This window comes from Sapajus apella, unplaced genomic scaffold, assembly GCF_009761245.1.
Source record: "Sapajus apella isolate SASKATOON/1434 unplaced genomic scaffold, GSC_monkey_1.0 scaffold36, whole genome shotgun sequence".
NCBI lineage: Eukaryota > Metazoa > Chordata > Mammalia > Primates > Cebidae > Sapajus > Sapajus apella.
In genome coordinates this window covers 19,103,047-19,120,612 of record NW_022436976.1, presented here as the reverse complement: position 1 = coordinate 19,120,612, position 17,566 = coordinate 19,103,047, and the positions used below count along the sequence as shown (strand labels likewise).

The 17,566-nt window shown below is 37.0% G+C and overlaps 1 protein-coding gene and 1 long non-coding RNA gene across 2 annotated transcripts in view; one reads left to right on the top strand and one right to left on the bottom strand.

The window, feature by feature from the left end:
* WDR78 (WD repeat domain 78) overlaps positions 1-17,566 on the bottom strand; it is a 95,643-nt gene that overhangs the window by 43,873 nt on the left and 34,204 nt on the right. The window contains 2 exon segments of the mRNA XM_032296655.1: positions 5,436-5,575; positions 10,602-10,758. Coding sequence (XP_032152546.1) covers positions 5,436-5,575; positions 10,602-10,758 — 297 coding nt within the window.
* LOC116563882 overlaps positions 15,540-17,566 on the top strand; it is a 14,534-nt gene continuing 12,507 nt past the window's right edge. Inside the window, exons 1-2 of the long non-coding RNA XR_004274616.1 lie at positions 15,540-15,551; positions 15,906-15,914. This is a non-coding gene — a long non-coding RNA (uncharacterized LOC116563882). The remainder of the gene's footprint in view (positions 15,552-15,905; positions 15,915-17,566) is intronic.

Genomic DNA, 17,566 nt, shown 5'->3' with positions numbered 1-17,566 from the left:
TTTCTGCCAGTAAACAGACTTCGCAAAAAGTGACTCAGCCAGAAGTGACTGAACTTCATTCCTTCTCCTAAATTCTTTTATCAAATTAGTCACTTCTCTTTTCCTGGGAATGACTAAATAATGTATAAAAAGAGGCCAAAAGTGTTAATTTTGCAGAAGTTCTTTCTGTAAACGTTCACAAAAAGGAAGGAATAAGTTTTCCCTAACAGTATAACATATAGTAATTTATGATAAAAGTGGCATTTCAAATTATTGACCTTCAGCTTATTTATAGAGGCCTATTGAAAAGGAAAGCAGGAACCGCATTAAGAATGGTAAAGGTGGCAGGATGTGGTGCCTCTTGCCTCATCCCAGCACTTTAGGAGGTTGAAGCCAGTGGTTCACTTGAGGTCAGGAGTTTCAGACCAGCCTGGCCAAGATGGTAAAACTCCATTTCTACTAAAAATACAAAAACTAGCCAGGCGTGATGGTGGGAGCTTGTAATCCCAGCTACTCAAGAGGCTGTGGCAGGAGAATCGCTTGAACCCAGGTGGCGATGGTTGCAGTGAGCTAAGATTGTGCCACAGCACTCCAGCCTGGGCAACAGAGTGAGTCTCAAAAAAAACGAACAAAAAGGTAAAGGCAAGCTAGATACAGAAAAGAATTCAGGCCTATGATATGTCTAAGTATTCTGTCTTCAGGTTAAAAAGATTGTATAATGTCAGCAAGCAACTAGGTTATGACAGTGATCAATGTGCCAGTCTCAAGTCACATTGTTTTAATGTAAACTGGTTGTCCTTTGTGTTTGGTGAACAGCTGAAATCCTAGGCTGTTCAGTCATTTTCCTTCTGGGAACTACTACCACCTCACTCCTATGTCAGATACCTTGTTCAATGTATTTTATTGTCTTCCTCTTTTTTTGTTTCACAACTGGTTTTGGTTGAGCACATCCTTAACTTCTTGAAAAAATATACAGGAGAGGTAAATTATTTTGATACTTTACATGTATGAAAATGTCTTTATTCTACCCTCATACTTGATATTCACTTGGGTGTAGTATCTAGACTGGAAATTACTTACCTTCTAAATTTCAAAGGCAGTTGTATTAGTCCATTGTCATGCTGCTATGAAGGCATACCCAAGACTGGGTAATTTATAAAGAATGTTAATTGACTCACAGTTACACATTGCAAGGAAGGCCTCAGGAAACTTAGAATCATGGCGGAAGACGAAAAAGGCATATCTTACATGGCGGCAGGTGAGAGAAGTGAATCACAAGCGAAGGGGGAAGCCCCTTATAAAGCCATCAGCTCTCATGAGTACTCACTCACTATCAAGAACAACATGAGGGTAACACCCCCATGATTCGATTATCTCCACCTCTTCCCTCTTACAACATGTAGGAATTATGGGGATTACAATTCAAGATGAGATTTGGGTGGGAACACAGCCAAGGCATATTAGCAGTGTTCCATTACGTTCTTGTTTCCAGCCAGTCTGATGTCTTGTTCTCTACACTGACCTATTTATATTTCTCTCTGGTAGCTTGTTGACATTTTCTGTCCATCACATTTTAAAATTTCATTTATTAGTAATATGCTGGCACTTGTTGTTCCCCTTCAATCACCAACTTTTGACTTTCAAGTGTGAGAGGTTTTACTGAATGATGTCTTCCCCTCCATTTTCTGTTTTAAAACCATTATTGACTATTGAACTTCCTGGACTGGTCCTCTAATTTTACTCTTTCTCTTGAATTTTTCATCTGTTTGTTTTTCTTTTCTATTTCTTGGAGATTTTTTTTTTTATCTTCCAAACATTTTATTAAGCTAACAAGATCCTTTTATTCTTTGAATGTTCTTTCTAAAGAATATTCTGTTCTTGTTCCATGAATGCAACAGATTCTGACAGCATTTGGTCAGTTTTGGGGGCATTTCTGTGGGATATGTTGTCAGAACTACCTACTCTGCCATTTTTGCTGCATTATCCTGGAACTATTTTTTTTTAGTTAATGCTCTTGAGGTAGCTAAGTAGACCTTAAGGTCACCTACAAATAATGACAATTTGTTTTTGTCTCTTTATAAATATTAATATCCTAAATCTGTTGCTGTCTTACTGCAATAGTTGGAACCATCAAAGTTGAAGTTACTGTAATAAGTGACACTATTTCTGGTTCTTATATTTAATGGATCACAGCAATTATCTCTAGTAGTTCACCTTTAAGCAGAAATTTTGCTTTTTATTTTAGATATTTTATCAAGAAGAACCATACCATTCCTGTACAGATAATTTCATCAGGAATGAATGCTGAATTGTATCAACTGCTCTTTTTGGCATTTACCATTCATGTTTTACATTAAACCTATAATATGATTTTGTGATGATGAATCATAAATGTTTCCTGATATTTAATAATCTTAAAAAAAAAGAAAATGATATAATAAAAAAAAAAATAATAATAATAATCTTTATACTCCTAGAATAAGTTGGTGTTACTACAGGGATTCCTAATGCCTTGAGGTTTCAAATTTAGTACTACTATATTTTTAATTTTTCCACATATATATTAGTCTGTATTTTCTTTGTCACGTTTTGTTTAACCTTGTTTTAAAAATTAGTAAATATTCTCATATTTTATATAATTTGGAGCAATTTAAATAATATGATGTGATAGTTAACTTTATGTGTCAACCTGACTGGGCAGAAGATGCCTAGCTAGCTGATTAAACATTGTATCTGGATGTCTCCTGACCTCAGGTGATCCACCCAACAACAACAACAAAAAAATAAAGATAAAAATAAAAAAATACTGCATCTGGGTATATCTGTGAGGGTGTATCCACAAGAGATTAGCATTTGAATTGGTGGACTGAGTAAAGCAGATGGCTCTCCCCAGTGTGGTGGCCATCATCCAATACATTGAGGGCTGAATAGAACTAAAAGGTGGAGGAAGGTTGAATTCATTCTCTGCCTGATTACTTCAGTAGAGGTATCAATCCCCTGCCCTCATTGCTCCTGGTTCTCAGGTCTTCAGAGGTAGACAAGAATTTATACCACTGGCTCTTCAACTCTCAGGGCTTCAAACTACCCCATCAGCTTTCCTATATCTCCAGTTTGCACATGACAGATCATGGTACTTCTCAGCCTCCATAATTACATAGGCCAATGCCCTGTAATGAATCTCTTTATATATAAATCCTAGATGTAAAATATAAATCGGCTGGGAGTGGTGGCTCACGCCTATAATCCCAGCACTTTGGGAGGCCAAGGTGGGCAGATCACAAGGTCAGGAGATTGAGATCATCCTGGCCAACATGGTGATACACCGTCTCTACTAAAAATACAAAAATTTAGCTGGGCGTGGTAGTGGTGCCTGTAGTCCCAGCTACTCTGGAAACTGAGGCATGAGGATCACTTGAACCCAGGAGGCGGAGGTTGCAGTGAGCTGAGATCGTGCCACTGCACTCCAGCCTGGCGACAGAGCGAGGCTCCATCTCAATAAATAAATCGTAGATATGAATACATATATACATATGTATATACACATATACATATATATACACATATATATACATATATATATATCCTATTGGTTCTGTTTTTCTGAAGAACCCTAATACACATGAATATTATAAAGTATTCTCATATTTACAGAATAAACCTCTAAAGTAATTTGACCTTTATTTAGGCCATTTTAAAGGGGTATATTTTGGTAAAATTTTCCCATTTGTCTGAGTATGTATAATTTTATTATTTCTTGGGAAGTTTTCATAATTTTGAGTTCCACAAAGAATCATTCTTTTCTTTATTTTCAAATATTTTAGCATAAAGTTATATACAGTAATCCATTTAAAATAATTAAACCCCTTACTTTTGAAAAAATATGAATAGATTTCCTAAAATGAATTAGAAACCTAAAGTTACATACAGTAATCCATTTAAAAATATTTAAATCCTTTACTATGTATTTGGAAAAAATATGAATAAGTTTCCTAATATGAATTGGTTAAGGACTAGAAAAAGTTACTAAATACCATCTAAGTATTCACTTTTCTGGGTCCATCCAAGTTCCCACCAATTAAGAAACTTGTCAGAAATAAAATAGTGATCAAAATTGTCTTTATTACTGGTAATGTTTAGGTTGGCTGATATAGTTTAGAAATGCAGCAACAATGAGCTTGATAACCACAGGCCTGACAATGCTGAGTCCTTCCCGTATAAAATTTTCAGCATGGAGAACGCAATCAGAATTTGTACTCCTTTCTGCCAGCAGGCTACCAGGAGAGAGAAAGCAGGGGAATAACCAAATAACCATACAACCCCATGTATGGGCATTTACCAGTTAAGTGAATTACACTGCCATGAGTGAGAGCGTAGAAGGAGATAGAGGCAAAAATATCCATTCATGTTCTTCCACATAAAAGAAAACCTTAGGAGTAGGGAATAAATGCTCCCACCAATAAGATGTATTTATGTTCTTATACTAAAAGTAACGGTTAACTTTTTTGCTAGGAGTTTATTTTAATCTTTTTTTAAAAGTAGTTTACAGTTTTGCTGCATAATAATGGCAATTAAGAATATAACCAGCGGGCTTGGTGGCTCATGCCTGTAATCCCAGCACTTTGGGAGGCCCAGGCGGGCAGATCACCTGAGTTCAGGAGTTCAAGACCATCCTGGCCAACATGGTGAAACCCTGTCTCTACAAAAATAAAAAATAAAAAAAAATATCTGGGCATGATGATGGGTGCCTGTAATCCCAACTGCTTGGGAGGCTGAGGCAGGAGAATCACTTGAACCTGGGAGGCGGAGGTGCAGTGAGTCAAGATGGTGCCATTGCACTCCACTCTGTCTCAAAAAAAAAAAAAAAAAAATTAAACTTACTTCTAATCACTTTTTTGGCTACACCCCACAGATTTTGGCTATGCAATGTGCTCAAGGTTGTTAATTTGTACACATTGAGATGTGGGAAGTATAGCAGTTAAATGCACAGGCTCTAGAACCAGAACAGTTAGCAAACTTCTCTTTGCCTGTTTCCTCATCTATAAAATGGGGAAGCATAATAGTATCTACCTCATAGGGTTGCTGTAAAAATTAAACCAGTCAATACATGTGAAGGACCTAGAATAGTGTCTGACCCATTTAAAATGTTAATAGTTATGGCTGATATTGTTTGTAACATAGTAAATAATCAGTTTTTATAAATATTTAAAGAGTAAAAAGTTCTATGGCATAGTATTCATAAAAACCAAGATGCATAATTATTATTCAAATCTATGTATTTATTACTTAACTTGTCAAATTCTGCAAGCTATAGATGACAGTGTCCAACTACTGTTGTGATTTAGCCAAATTATTTTTTATTTTTGCTTTATATATTTCAATATTCATTTGTTGATTTACAGACGCAAAGAATGTACATTAGAACATTACAGTTTATCAAGCAGAATAAAGCAAATTACCTTTATCTTCCATTATGATTTTATCACATTGAACCTCTTTATTCTTTGGTGCTCCATTGAAAGTCTGCATCATCCTTTCAACATACAAGTCATTGCCTAATCTATTTCTACAAAGGACTTCATAATTCTTGTTTCTCTGGCTGTAAAAAATAAAGGGTATCCAACTCATTAATAAGAATCATCACCACACATATTATGTCTTTATGTCATTCTTTTCCTTAAAATTACTTTCATTAATGTGGCTTGCACTAAAGAGTGAAGTGAGAATTCAAAAACAGCCTTAGGAAAAGATTGCATTAAATGACCACCAGAGGACTCTTTAATATTGTGTCTAACTCCCAAAATCCCTACTACTTTCAGTACCTATCAATAACATGCTAGTACTAACTCCATGTCGGTTTTTGTTCTGAATATTTTTAAATTTTCCATTACTTCTTTGATGATTCATGAGGAATTCAGAAATGTGCTTTTGAACTTCCAAATTTATATGTAATTGTGTATGCTTTAGTTAAGATTTATGTTATTAATTTTTAACTTCATTGCATCGTGGCCAGAAAATTTCATTTGTGTAAATCTACTTTGAAAGTTTTGAGACCTTGCTTCATAGCCTTATGAATAATTTTTCATAAATGCTGCATGTGTGCAGAAGGAGAATGTGTTATTTAATTGTTGAGTACAGAAGTCTGTATCTGACCATTACATTTTTGTTCAAATTTTCCATATCCATACTAATTTGTTCTCTGGTTGACCTAACAATAATTAAGAGAGGTATGTTTAAATCTCCTACTTTAGTAGAATATACATGAAGTTTCCAATTTTTGCTTCATATGTTTTCAGGTTATTTTATCTATTTATTTAAGACAGAGTCTTGCTCTGTCACCAAGGCTGGAGTGCAGTGGGACAATCTCAGCTCACTGCAACCTCCAACTCTCAGGTTCAAGCGATTCTCTGGCCTCAGCCTACCAAGTAGCTAGTACTACAGGCATGCGCCACCACGCCCAGCTAATTTTTGTATTTTTAGTAGAGACAAGGTTTTACCATGTTGACCAGGCTGGTCATGAACTCCTGACCTCAGGTGACCTGTCCACCTCGGCCTCCCAAAGTGCTGGGATTACAGGCGTGAGCCACCCACTGTGCCTGGCCCAGGTTATTTTATTAGGAATATTCAAATTCAGGATTACTATACCTTCCTATTGTTATGAAGTATAATTTATCCCTAATAATGCTGTCAGTTTAATTGTTCCTCTGTAGGTGGCATGTTTTTAAAAAATATTTTTCTATTTTTGTTTTTTAATGAACTAACTTTTAGATTCCAATCCTCTTATTTATGGATTGATTTATTTATAAATAATAATAAGAGATGTGGTCTCACTTTGTTGCCCAGGTTGAATTTGGACTCCTAGGTTTAAGCTATCCTCCTGCTTCACCTTCCCAAGTAGCCAGGACTACAGGCATGTGCTATCGTGCCTGGCTTCCTTCTATTTTTTAAATCTTCTCTTTATATGTGGTATTCTGGAATGCCAGTACAATGCACTGAGTGTTGGGTACCAGTCCCAACCCCATATGTGGGTGCCCTTAGTCCGGACGTAAATAAAGACAGGGACACAAGAGTAGAATTTACAACATGTGTCCAGGGGACCAATGCAAGCGTGGGAACTGTGTTGGCCCCGCGCTCTGGGCTCCAAACACTTTTATTATGTGCATAAATATCATTGATCTTATGGGCATGGAAGGGGAGGGTAAAGGAGTAGGTAAGATAGCCAGGTGGAGAGCACTTGAGATACTTCTAAGACATGCTAAACTAGTGCTCTGAGCATTTAACAGCACTTGTGATCCTTCTAAGACATGCTAAACTAGTACTTATCAGGGTTGTTATCAGGGTTCAGCTGTATCAGAAGTATAGGAGCCACTGGGTCTGACCACACCCAATGCATCCAGGGGCTTTTATCTCCCGAGCACTGTGGACATAGAGCAATTAAAATCACTCCATATTCCAAGAACCTAGGCAGAGCCTGAGGCGTTCCGTGATCTCTGCCCTGCAAGGCTTTTCTCCTCCTTGCCAGCTACCATCTGCAAATACCCTCCTGGACATTGTGAGCGGATGTCGCCCCCTTCTTAGAGATCTTTGCATAAGACCTCTTTATGAGGCCCTCATGTAGTCTCCATGATGAGAAGGCATTCGTGGGACCAGAGCAGTATTCCCTAATCTCAATCACCCCAAGGTGTTCCCTGGTGTTACCGCGCTCTTGGCTGGTCTTTACCTTAGGCCTCCTGTTGCCGCCTGATTTCTAATTAACGGCACCAATAATATAGTTTAGTTCAATGTATGAACTTCAGTGTACTCTGAGCCAAGCAAGCTTATAATTATTTAGCTAGAATTAACATAGGTCTCTCCCTGGCCATCTTGACCCACATTGAGACGTTTCTTTTTGGATATTTACTTTTATTGACTCCTATTTCTGTGGAATGGCATCTTTCAATAGCTTGGGAAAGTCCTTCCCCACTCTCTGAATATTACCTCTCCTCCATTCTTTATATTCTGCCCTTTTTGAACCTCTCATTAGATATATGTTAGACCATTATTTTATTGTCAACTTTTTTATTTTTTATTCTTAAGATGCAGTCTCACTCTGTCGCCCAGGCTGAAGTGCAGTGGTATAATCTAGGCTCACAGTAACCTCCATCTCCTGGGTTCAAGTGATTCTTCTGCTCAGCTTCCCAAGTAGCTGTGATTACCAGCACCCAACACTACACTGGGCTTATTTTTATACTGTTTGCAGAGACAGGGTTTCACCGTGTTGGCCAGGTTGGTCTTGAATACCTGACCTCAGGCGATCTAACTGCCCTGACTTCCAAAGTGCCGGGATGCAGGCATGAACCACCATGTATGGCCTATTGTTAACATATTTTTTAACATCGTTTTCATACTTTATATCCCATTTTATCTCCAAATTTGATTTTGTATAATTTATCCAGCTCTTTTGTCTAATTCATTATATCTCTATTCAATTATGTCTAATGTTTAAATCAGCTTACTGTATATTTTCAACAATTATATAAACATACTTTAAAGTTCTTTTTAGATATTTTTCCAAATACAGGTCATGATTTCTGACAGTTTCTTTATGTATTTTGAGTCCTGCTCTGTTGCCTAGGCTGGAGTGCAGTGGTGTGACCTCTACTCACTCCAACTTTACCTCCTGGAAAAGCAATTCTCCTGCCTCAGCCTCCCAAATAGCTGGGATTACAGGAACCCGCCACCATGCCCCAATTTTTGTATTTTTAGTAGAGACAGGGTTTTGCCATGTTGGCCAGGCTGGTCTCAAACTCCTGACCTCAACTGATCTGCCTGCCACAGCCTCCCAAAGTGCTGGGATTAGAGGTATGAGCCACCGCACCCAGCCTCAGAGTTTCTTAAGGTTAATCATGTTTTAACTCTGTTTCTTATTTGTTTAAACATTTCACACATATATTCTATATCTGATAATATAATTATAGTCTTCAGGATCTAGATCTAGGGTTATTATTTCTGTATTTCTGTTTATTCTTATTTATAATGACTCGTTTCTTTAATGTTTTGGTGTATTTTTACCAAATTCAACCTGAGGGAATCTTTCTTCCTCTTTTGTTTTTTTTTTTTTTTTTTTGAGACATAGTCTCTCACTATTGACCAGGCAGGAATGCAATGGTGTGAACACAGCTCACTGCAGTCACAACTTCCTGTGCTCAATAAAGTGATTATCCTACCTCATCCTCCCAAGAAGCCGGGACTACAGGTGTATACCACCATGCCTCGTTAATCAAAAGAAAAAAACTGTAATGTAGAGACGGAGCTTTCACCATGTTGCAGGCTGGTGTTGAACTCTTGGGCTCAAACCATCCTCCTACCTTGGCCTCCCAAAGTACTGGGATTACAGGCATGAACCTCCACGCCCAGCTGATCTGAGGGAATCTTAAGAGCCAAAATGGGGATATGCATTCCTTCAGAGATTTGTGTTTGCTTCTGAAAGTAGGGAGTTGACTCTACTGGCCTAGGAGCAGTTGAGATGATTGAGCTCCTTTTGAGAGTCTTGGCTTAACACAAGAATCTCTCTTTCAGCTCTTCTAACGTAAGAGTTGGGGGAACCCAAGACTCATCACTGGTTTCCAGATCCATATGTCAATATTAACATTTGTTCCCAGCATCTCTCCCTTTCTGACTTCAAAGCAGTTATCTATCCCTTTTTTTTTCCCCCCTTTCCCCTTTTTTTTTTTTTTTTTTTCGTTTTTTGGTATTAGGAGCTTTCTCTTACTTTTTATGAGCTTTTAAAAGGTATGCTATTCATGATCTAATAGGTATTATGTTTTATAGTCCAAATAATAATATAATATTTTATATTTTGAGAAGGGATAGTACCCTAAAATTATTTTGGTGATGGAGTTTTTAGTACTATAAATCCTATTCAAATAATATTTGAGGCAAAATAATCTGAATAACAATAATCTACTTATAGTAGCTATATTAATTTTAGAGGAGAGCAGAACAAGAAAAATTATCAGGGATAAAAAGGGATAGTACAAAATGATAAAGGGGTCAATTTTTCATGAAAACATAACAATCCTTAAATGTATATCTGCCTAACAGACTGTCAAAATACCTGAGACCAAAACGAACTCTATTTATATTCATTAATAAAGAGAAATAGAAAACCTCTCTAATAATTCATTTATTTCCCCATATTTTCCCTAAGTTTTAAATATTAGGTTGGTGCAAAAGTAATTGCCGTTTTGGCTATTACTGTAAAAATGTCAGTTCTTTCTTTTTAAATTGAAAATGATTTATATATGTATAAAAGAAAAAATAATCAAAACCTCTACAGAGACCTGGAGGCTTATTTTATTATTTGGCTTAGAAGTTTGCCTAATTATTTAAAAATATGGTAAAGCTATGGGCTCTTCCTCTCGAAAAATTTACACACAACATAAACATTTACTTTCCATATAAGTTCACATGGCACTTATATAACTTACTATATAATTTTGTAGGGAATATACAGTCTTCCCCCCTAAACCCCCCTCCAGTGTATATCCCAGAATCCCCAAGGACCCTTCACAGAAACAAGGATAAGAACCATTGGCTTAGTATTTGAATTACAGAAACGATGTAGACAACTGAACCACACATACGTTACTTTCTCAGCTTCCTCAGATTCTATAGAGACCATGACTGCGGGCAAGTCAAAAAATTTCAGTGTTTCTGTCTCTGTGAGTATTATCTCTATATTCTTCTCCAGGTCTTCTTTTGTTATCACTGTTTCAGGTGCCGCCCTCATAACTCGCAAATCTAAAATACATGATTAAATTATTAAAAATAATTAATTAAAAATCATTTATTAATTGCTATTTTTAATTTGCATTTTTCCTTCTAGTCACCAAAATACCATAATGGGTAATATATTGCAGGTGGTTTATATAGTCAAGGAACAGGCCAGGTTGTGAGATGCAGTCTGTTCAACTTTTCTGAAGCCAAATTGGATCGTGTAGGTCATAAACAGTCTTCCTTGCTGATATAACAAGCCTGCCCCAGTCTAATACCTACAGTCATAACTCTAAGGGCATTCCATTATAACTATCCCATAATATTAATTGGGAACTGGGGTTAGTGATTGTTGGTACTACTCAAGACTATGGAGGCAAGTACATTTAGGGAACATAATAAGCAACACTTCTTTGAGCCATGAAGTTAGCTTCTAATTTGTAGCTTTAGCAAACTTTTATCCTTCATTTGCCCTCATTAGCTGTCTTCTAATTTAGATGCCATTCCACCTCTAATCATCTTCATCAGGGGTAGAAAGATTCTCCTATATTAGTTCTGGTTGACTATAGAAATAAAATGGGCACCAATGTCCATGCAAATAATACAGTGAAAATAATTGGCCATAAACCTTTAGGACAGTCAGAAGTTGATCCAAGGTCACTGGAAAATTTCACTGAGAATTGGCTTTCACAGCTAGGAGCGTATAGAATTGGTTATGTGAGTAACAGCCATGAGAAAGTATATAAATGAGAGTTCAATATTTTCTATCAACAGAGTGTACAGCAGACATTCATGAGCTTTTGGGATAGGTAAAGCTTGGACAGCTTTAGGAAAACTTAAGAACATACACTTTCCAGCATCTCAGTCTCCTCTTAAAAAGGTTAGAGCTGAGAAAAACACCTTCCTTATAATCTAAAAAAAATACAAGTTATTAACACCAAAAACTAATCACCAATATTTTGAACAGCTAAATAAATTATGGTATGCCCATATATGACTATTAAGTAGTAAGTAATGTAATAATAAAAAATTTTGAAAATATATTCTAAAATATTAAATGACAAAGCAGTTCAGAACATGATCTACACTATGGTAATAAGAATGTAAAATATTATGCAGATGGACAAGGTCAGGAAACAGAAAATTTTAAATTGTAAATTTTCTTTCATTTTTGGGTGATTCTTCTTTTTTTAATCTTTAATTTTATTATTTGTGCAATAAATTTTAAAAATAAGTAAAAGATTTTATTTATATAAGTAAATCTGGCTAAGACAGACAAAATAAGTAAAAAAAGTAAATGAATTATCCACAAGAACAAAATTTAAGGTGTATATTGGCTAAACGTTTTATCAATGAAGAAAATGAAAAACAGAGAGGTTAAGTGAAAAGTCCACACAAGAATACCAGCAGTTTTGAGACTAGAGATTTAAGCTCTTGATTCTATGAGTTTTCTTAGACCACCAGATCTTCCTTTATAATTTAGTTATAGATACTTTAAAGTAGCATTGTGGCACAGACATGCTAATTATAAAAATAAATGATCCTACATTAGATATATTACATACATAGAACATAATACAGTAACATCTCAGTTATTATTGGGAAAGGAATAGTCTAGTCAATCTTCTTGTTGGCAGAGGAACTACCATTCATAGAAAAAGCCCTAGGATGGTAAATAGGAATTTTGCCTGGTGTTCTGTATCACCCATTTCCTAAATGTTGCTTGAATTTAATATGTATTCAGAAACTACCCCCAAACCATACTATTTACCCATAGAATCTATTTCATGAGTCAGATCCCCTAACTTTAGACTGACTATACCACAGATCTTGAGTTCACTTCTCTATCCACGTAGAAAAGAATCACAAATCTATCAGTCTGCTTTGCCTGCTCCTCTTGACTGCCAGTGATGGAGGGAACATCTTGGTTCTTCCCAGAGGAGGGAGCTCTAGCCTAGTATGACAACTATGGCTCCTCTTCACACCTTTACTCATGAAGCCACCTTGGCCTCCCAAAGTGCTGGGATTACAGGCGTGAGCCACGGCGCCCGGCCTGTTTTCCTTTGGTATCTATGTTGCTTGGTATTCTTTTTGTATCTGTGGTTTAGCGTCTGACATTAATTTTGAAATGTTCCCAACAAGTATTACTGCAAGTACTTCTTCTATCTCATTTTCTCCTCTTCTTCTACTCCAATTGTGCATATGTTACCCCTTTTGATATTATCCCACAGTTCTTGAATGACTGTTCTGTTGTTTTTTTTTTCCATTTGTTTTCTCTTTGCATTTTAGTTTGAGAAGTTTTTATTGGACTATCTTCAAATTAATTATTTCCTTAACCCTGTCAAGTCAATGGAGCTACAAAGATATTCTTCATTTATGTTGCTGTGTTTTTGATATCTAGCATGTCATGTTGAGTCTTTCAAATAATTTCATCTCTCTGCTGACATTACACATCTTGCACACTGTATACTTTTTCCATTAGATCTCTTAACATATTAATCATAATTATTTAAAATGCCCTGTCTGATAATTTTTAAATTCATATCATCACTGAGTCTGAGTTTGATGCTTGCTTGATCTCTTCAAAATATTTTTTTCTTGCCCTTTAGCATTCCTAATGACTTTGTTGAAAGCCAGACATATTGTATCCTATAAGAGGTGCTGAAGTAATTAGGCTTTCAGCAGAAGAATGTTTAATGTTGTTGTCGCTACAGGTATCAAAACATTTCTTGTTTTTGTTTCCCTTCCTGGCTTTCAGGCTTCTCTTTGTACTGCTTTAGAGAAAGTCTATGTCTTGCAATTTTTTCATCTGTAACCAGTGTGGTTACTCTGGAGGTTCCCTGGTGGTAAGTGTGAAGAAGAGAAGTAGTCTACAATCTGATTGAATCTCAGACTTTCAGTGAACCTGTGTCTTGGAGACATGGTGTTCACAAGTACATCTATTCCTACTCCAAGGCTATAGTTGTCTTATTCCTGCCCCTACTCCCTTCCTTGGCTGCAACATTCCCAACTGAATTCCATAAGCATTGTTAATTTTCCTCCTTAGTTAAGAAATAAAGGCTGGTGCTAGAGTAGAATTCCCTTACCCTAACTGGGCTATAGTATCAAAATTACCCTCTGGCAAATTTCCCCCATCCCCAGATTAGGTCTTTATTAGAAAAAGAGTACGTGAGTGTTTTAAGGTGGATAAATTCATTCTTTTCCTCCCCTACCAAGGCCACTAGCTCAGATCCTTACTGAAAGAATCCATTAGATTCCTAGAATGAAAGCCCATTTAAATGTGGGCCCTCTCCCATGATTGTGCTCCCCAGGAATTTTTTACTCTTCTACTAGTTAATACTTAGCCTCCAGCAATTCATGAAAATAATTATTCATGTGTTCCTCCAGCTTATGGTAAGTAACTCTTGGGACCTGCATGTCTCTGGATTGTCTGTCTTTCCAGATCTTAAGGTGGCAGTTTGCCCTTGTCACCCCAGTCCTCTGATGAGTAAAAAAAAAGTGAATTTTCAAATTGTCCCACTTTTTCTTGTTATAAGACATGAGTAAGGCCGGGCGCGGTGGCTCAAGCCTGTAATCCCAGCACTTTGGGAGGCCGAGGCGGGTGGATCACAAGGTCAAGAGATCGAGACCATCCTGGTCAACATGGTGAAACCCCGTCTCTACTAAAAATACAAAAAATTAGCTGGGCATGGTGGTGCGTGCCTGTAATCCCAGCTACTCAGGAGGCTGAGGCAGGAGAATTGCCTGAACCCAGGAGGCGGAGGTTGTGGTGAGCCGAGATCGCGCCATTGCACTCCAGCCTGGGTAACATGAGTGAAACTCCGTCTCAAAAAAAAAAAAAAAAAAAGACATGAGTAAATTTCAAATTGTCCAACTTTTTCTTGTTATAAGACATGTCTTATTATAAGACATAAGTAAACTCTCTAAATGTAGGATCAGAAACTGGAAGTCCACCCCCAGAATTTTTTATTCAGTAGATCTGGGAGGGGGCAAGTTTTAAACACGTTTTAAATATATTTTTACCTAGAAGTATATTAGAACAGGCTAATTTCAGGAATTTTGTAAGTCAGTTGTTAAACATAGTCATCACTCTAAATTATATACTTATTATTAAATAAATCATATTAAAAACAAAGATAATAATTACTCAAGGATCATCACTTTCTAATTATGCTATAAATTTTACTACTACCGTCCAGAAGCAGTGGCTCACGCCTGTAATTCCAGCACTTTGGGAAGCCAAGGCAGGTGGATCACTCGAGACCAGCCTGGTGAAACCCTGTCTCTACTAAAAATACAAAAATTAGCCAGGCATGGTGGCAGGTACCTATAATCCCAGCTACTTGGGAGTCTGAGGCAGTAGAATTGCCTGATTCCAGGAAGCAGAGGCTGCAATGGGCCAAGATCATACCACTGCACTCCAGCCTGGGTGACAGAGCTAGACTTTGTCTCAAAAAAAAAAAAAAAAAAAAAAAATTACTAGGACATAATCTCTTGCAGTTATCTGAAGTATCTATTGTATCTGTATGGTGGTGTGCTACTAAGTATATATTTGTAACTTCCCATTCAGAAATTTTATGTTGGGAGCTTGAAATCTGCTGTAATGAGAGGATTTATAACATGAAAATTGACAAATGCTGCAAATAAGGGTTTCCTTACCCCCTGTGTAGGTAGTAAAACATTTATCAGCATACTTACTACTTAGGCCTAAACCCTAGTCCCAGATACTGCAATTCAACTGACCTGAATTGAGACACAACTATGGGAATTTGTAAAAGCCATGCCAGGTGACTTTAACATGCATTCTAGAGTGAGAAACAGTCTTCTAGAACAGACTAAAAAAGAAGCCAAGGGGGTAGAAGTAGAATTGTTTAGGTGTCATTCACTTTAGAGGCTGACTTCGTAGTTAGAATTCACCAGCAACCGGCCAAGATATGAATATCTACACTGTTTTTCAAGTCTTCTGGAAGTAAATTTGTGCTACTTGTTTTTGATGTAGACAAGCAAAGAAAGGCTTCAAGGCAAATTGTTACATAAAGATTTAGTCTTTATGCTAAGAGCAATGCAAATCCCTTGAAGAGTTAGCTTCTAAGCAAAGGAGGTTTCTAAAAAATCATTCTGGATGTAGTTTGGAAAAATAGATTGGAAGGTGGCAAGAATATCTGTAGAGAAAGCTGGGGGAGGTAATGACAATAATCCAGTTTTCCCTGCCTCCAACTGAGAGAATGAGGTTCTCTCCTGCAGCACTCGTTGCTGATTGCTTAGGTTTTTATTCTAAACTCTTTCTCTCTTCCTTTGCCTCTTTCTTTTAATAGAAATAATACAATTAATAGAAAGCTAATGGCTATTAATAAAATTAATAGAAAGCTAAATACTTGATTTTCCAGCCTCTATTAAAGCTAAGGGTGCTCATGTCACAGTTCTGTCCAATGACATGAAAGCAGAAATATACAGGAAGAGGAAAGCCTTCTGGGAAATTTTTTACCTTCCTGAAAAATGAGAGAGATGTGATGGTGCTATTGCCCTTCTCCTTTCTGTCTTTAATGTGGATATAATGCCCAGAGCTGGGGAAAATATTTTGAGACCGTAAGACAAAAAGAAAGGCTTTGGGAAAGTGAAGAGCAGAACTGTCAATCCAGATTCTGACAAAATTAAGTCAAAAAAAAAAAAAAAATCAAAGCCAAAAGCTACTTTCTTCTTTTATTGTGAGAAAGGTAAATATTTGTTCAAGTTCTTGTTAGTTAAGTATTCTGTTACTTGTTGTCAGAGTCATTCCTGTTACATCTCCCAGCACCAAAAAGAAAAGTCCCTAAAGCACCAATTTTCCAATCTTAATACCTTCACCAGTCCCTCATTATCATTTTAAAGGAAAAAAATCCTTATTGCACTCCAAAGCAAGTACCCCTCAAGTATGTAACCATTTCTCCCAGCATTTTTAATCATCCATTATTATTTCCTCATTCTGGCATCTTTATTTTCATAATCCCTTCCATTATCTCATGTTTTAGCCTCTGCCTGGATTGGGCTTCCCCTACTTCTTCTGTGGATAAATAACTAATCATCTTTAAAAACCTAATTCAAAAGTCAATAATGTTCCCTGTGAAGCCTTTTTGTTTTTAACCTCAAAGGATTTAATCACTCCTTTCTAAGTGTTCCCATAACATTCCACATATGTCATTATGGAACTGATCATAAATGGATCAGAATTATTTGTCTCTGATTAGAAGTTGAGCTCAGTGGCTCATACCAGTAATCTCAGCACTTTGGGAGGCCAAGGCAGGCAGATTACTTGGGCCCAGGAGTTTGAGACCAACCTGGTCAACATAATGAAAACCTATATCTACAAAAATTGCTAAAAATTAGCCAGGTGTGGTGGCATGTGCCTGTATTCCCAGCTACTTGGGAGGCTGGGATGGGAAGATCACTGGAGCCCAAGAAGCAGAGGTTGCAGTGAGCTAAGATTGCACTTCAGTCTGGGTGACAGAGTGAGACCCTGGAAGAAGAAAGAAGGAAGAAGAAGAAGGAAAAAGAAAGAAGAAGAAGGAAAAAGGAACAAGAAGAAGAAGAAAAGAAGAAGGGGAGGAGGAGGAGGAGAAGAAGAGGAAGAAGAAGAAGAAGAAGAGGAGGAAGAGGAAGGAGAAGAAGAACAAGAGGAGGAAAGAGGAGGAGGAGGTGGAAGAAGAAGGAGAATAAGAAGAAGAAGAACAAGAGGAAGAGGAGGAAGAGGAAGAAGAGGAAGAGGAAGAAGAGGAAGAAGAGAAAGAAGAAGAAGAAGAAGAAGAAGAAGAAGAAGGAGAAGGAGAAGGAGAAGGAGAAGGAGAAGGAGAAGGAGAAG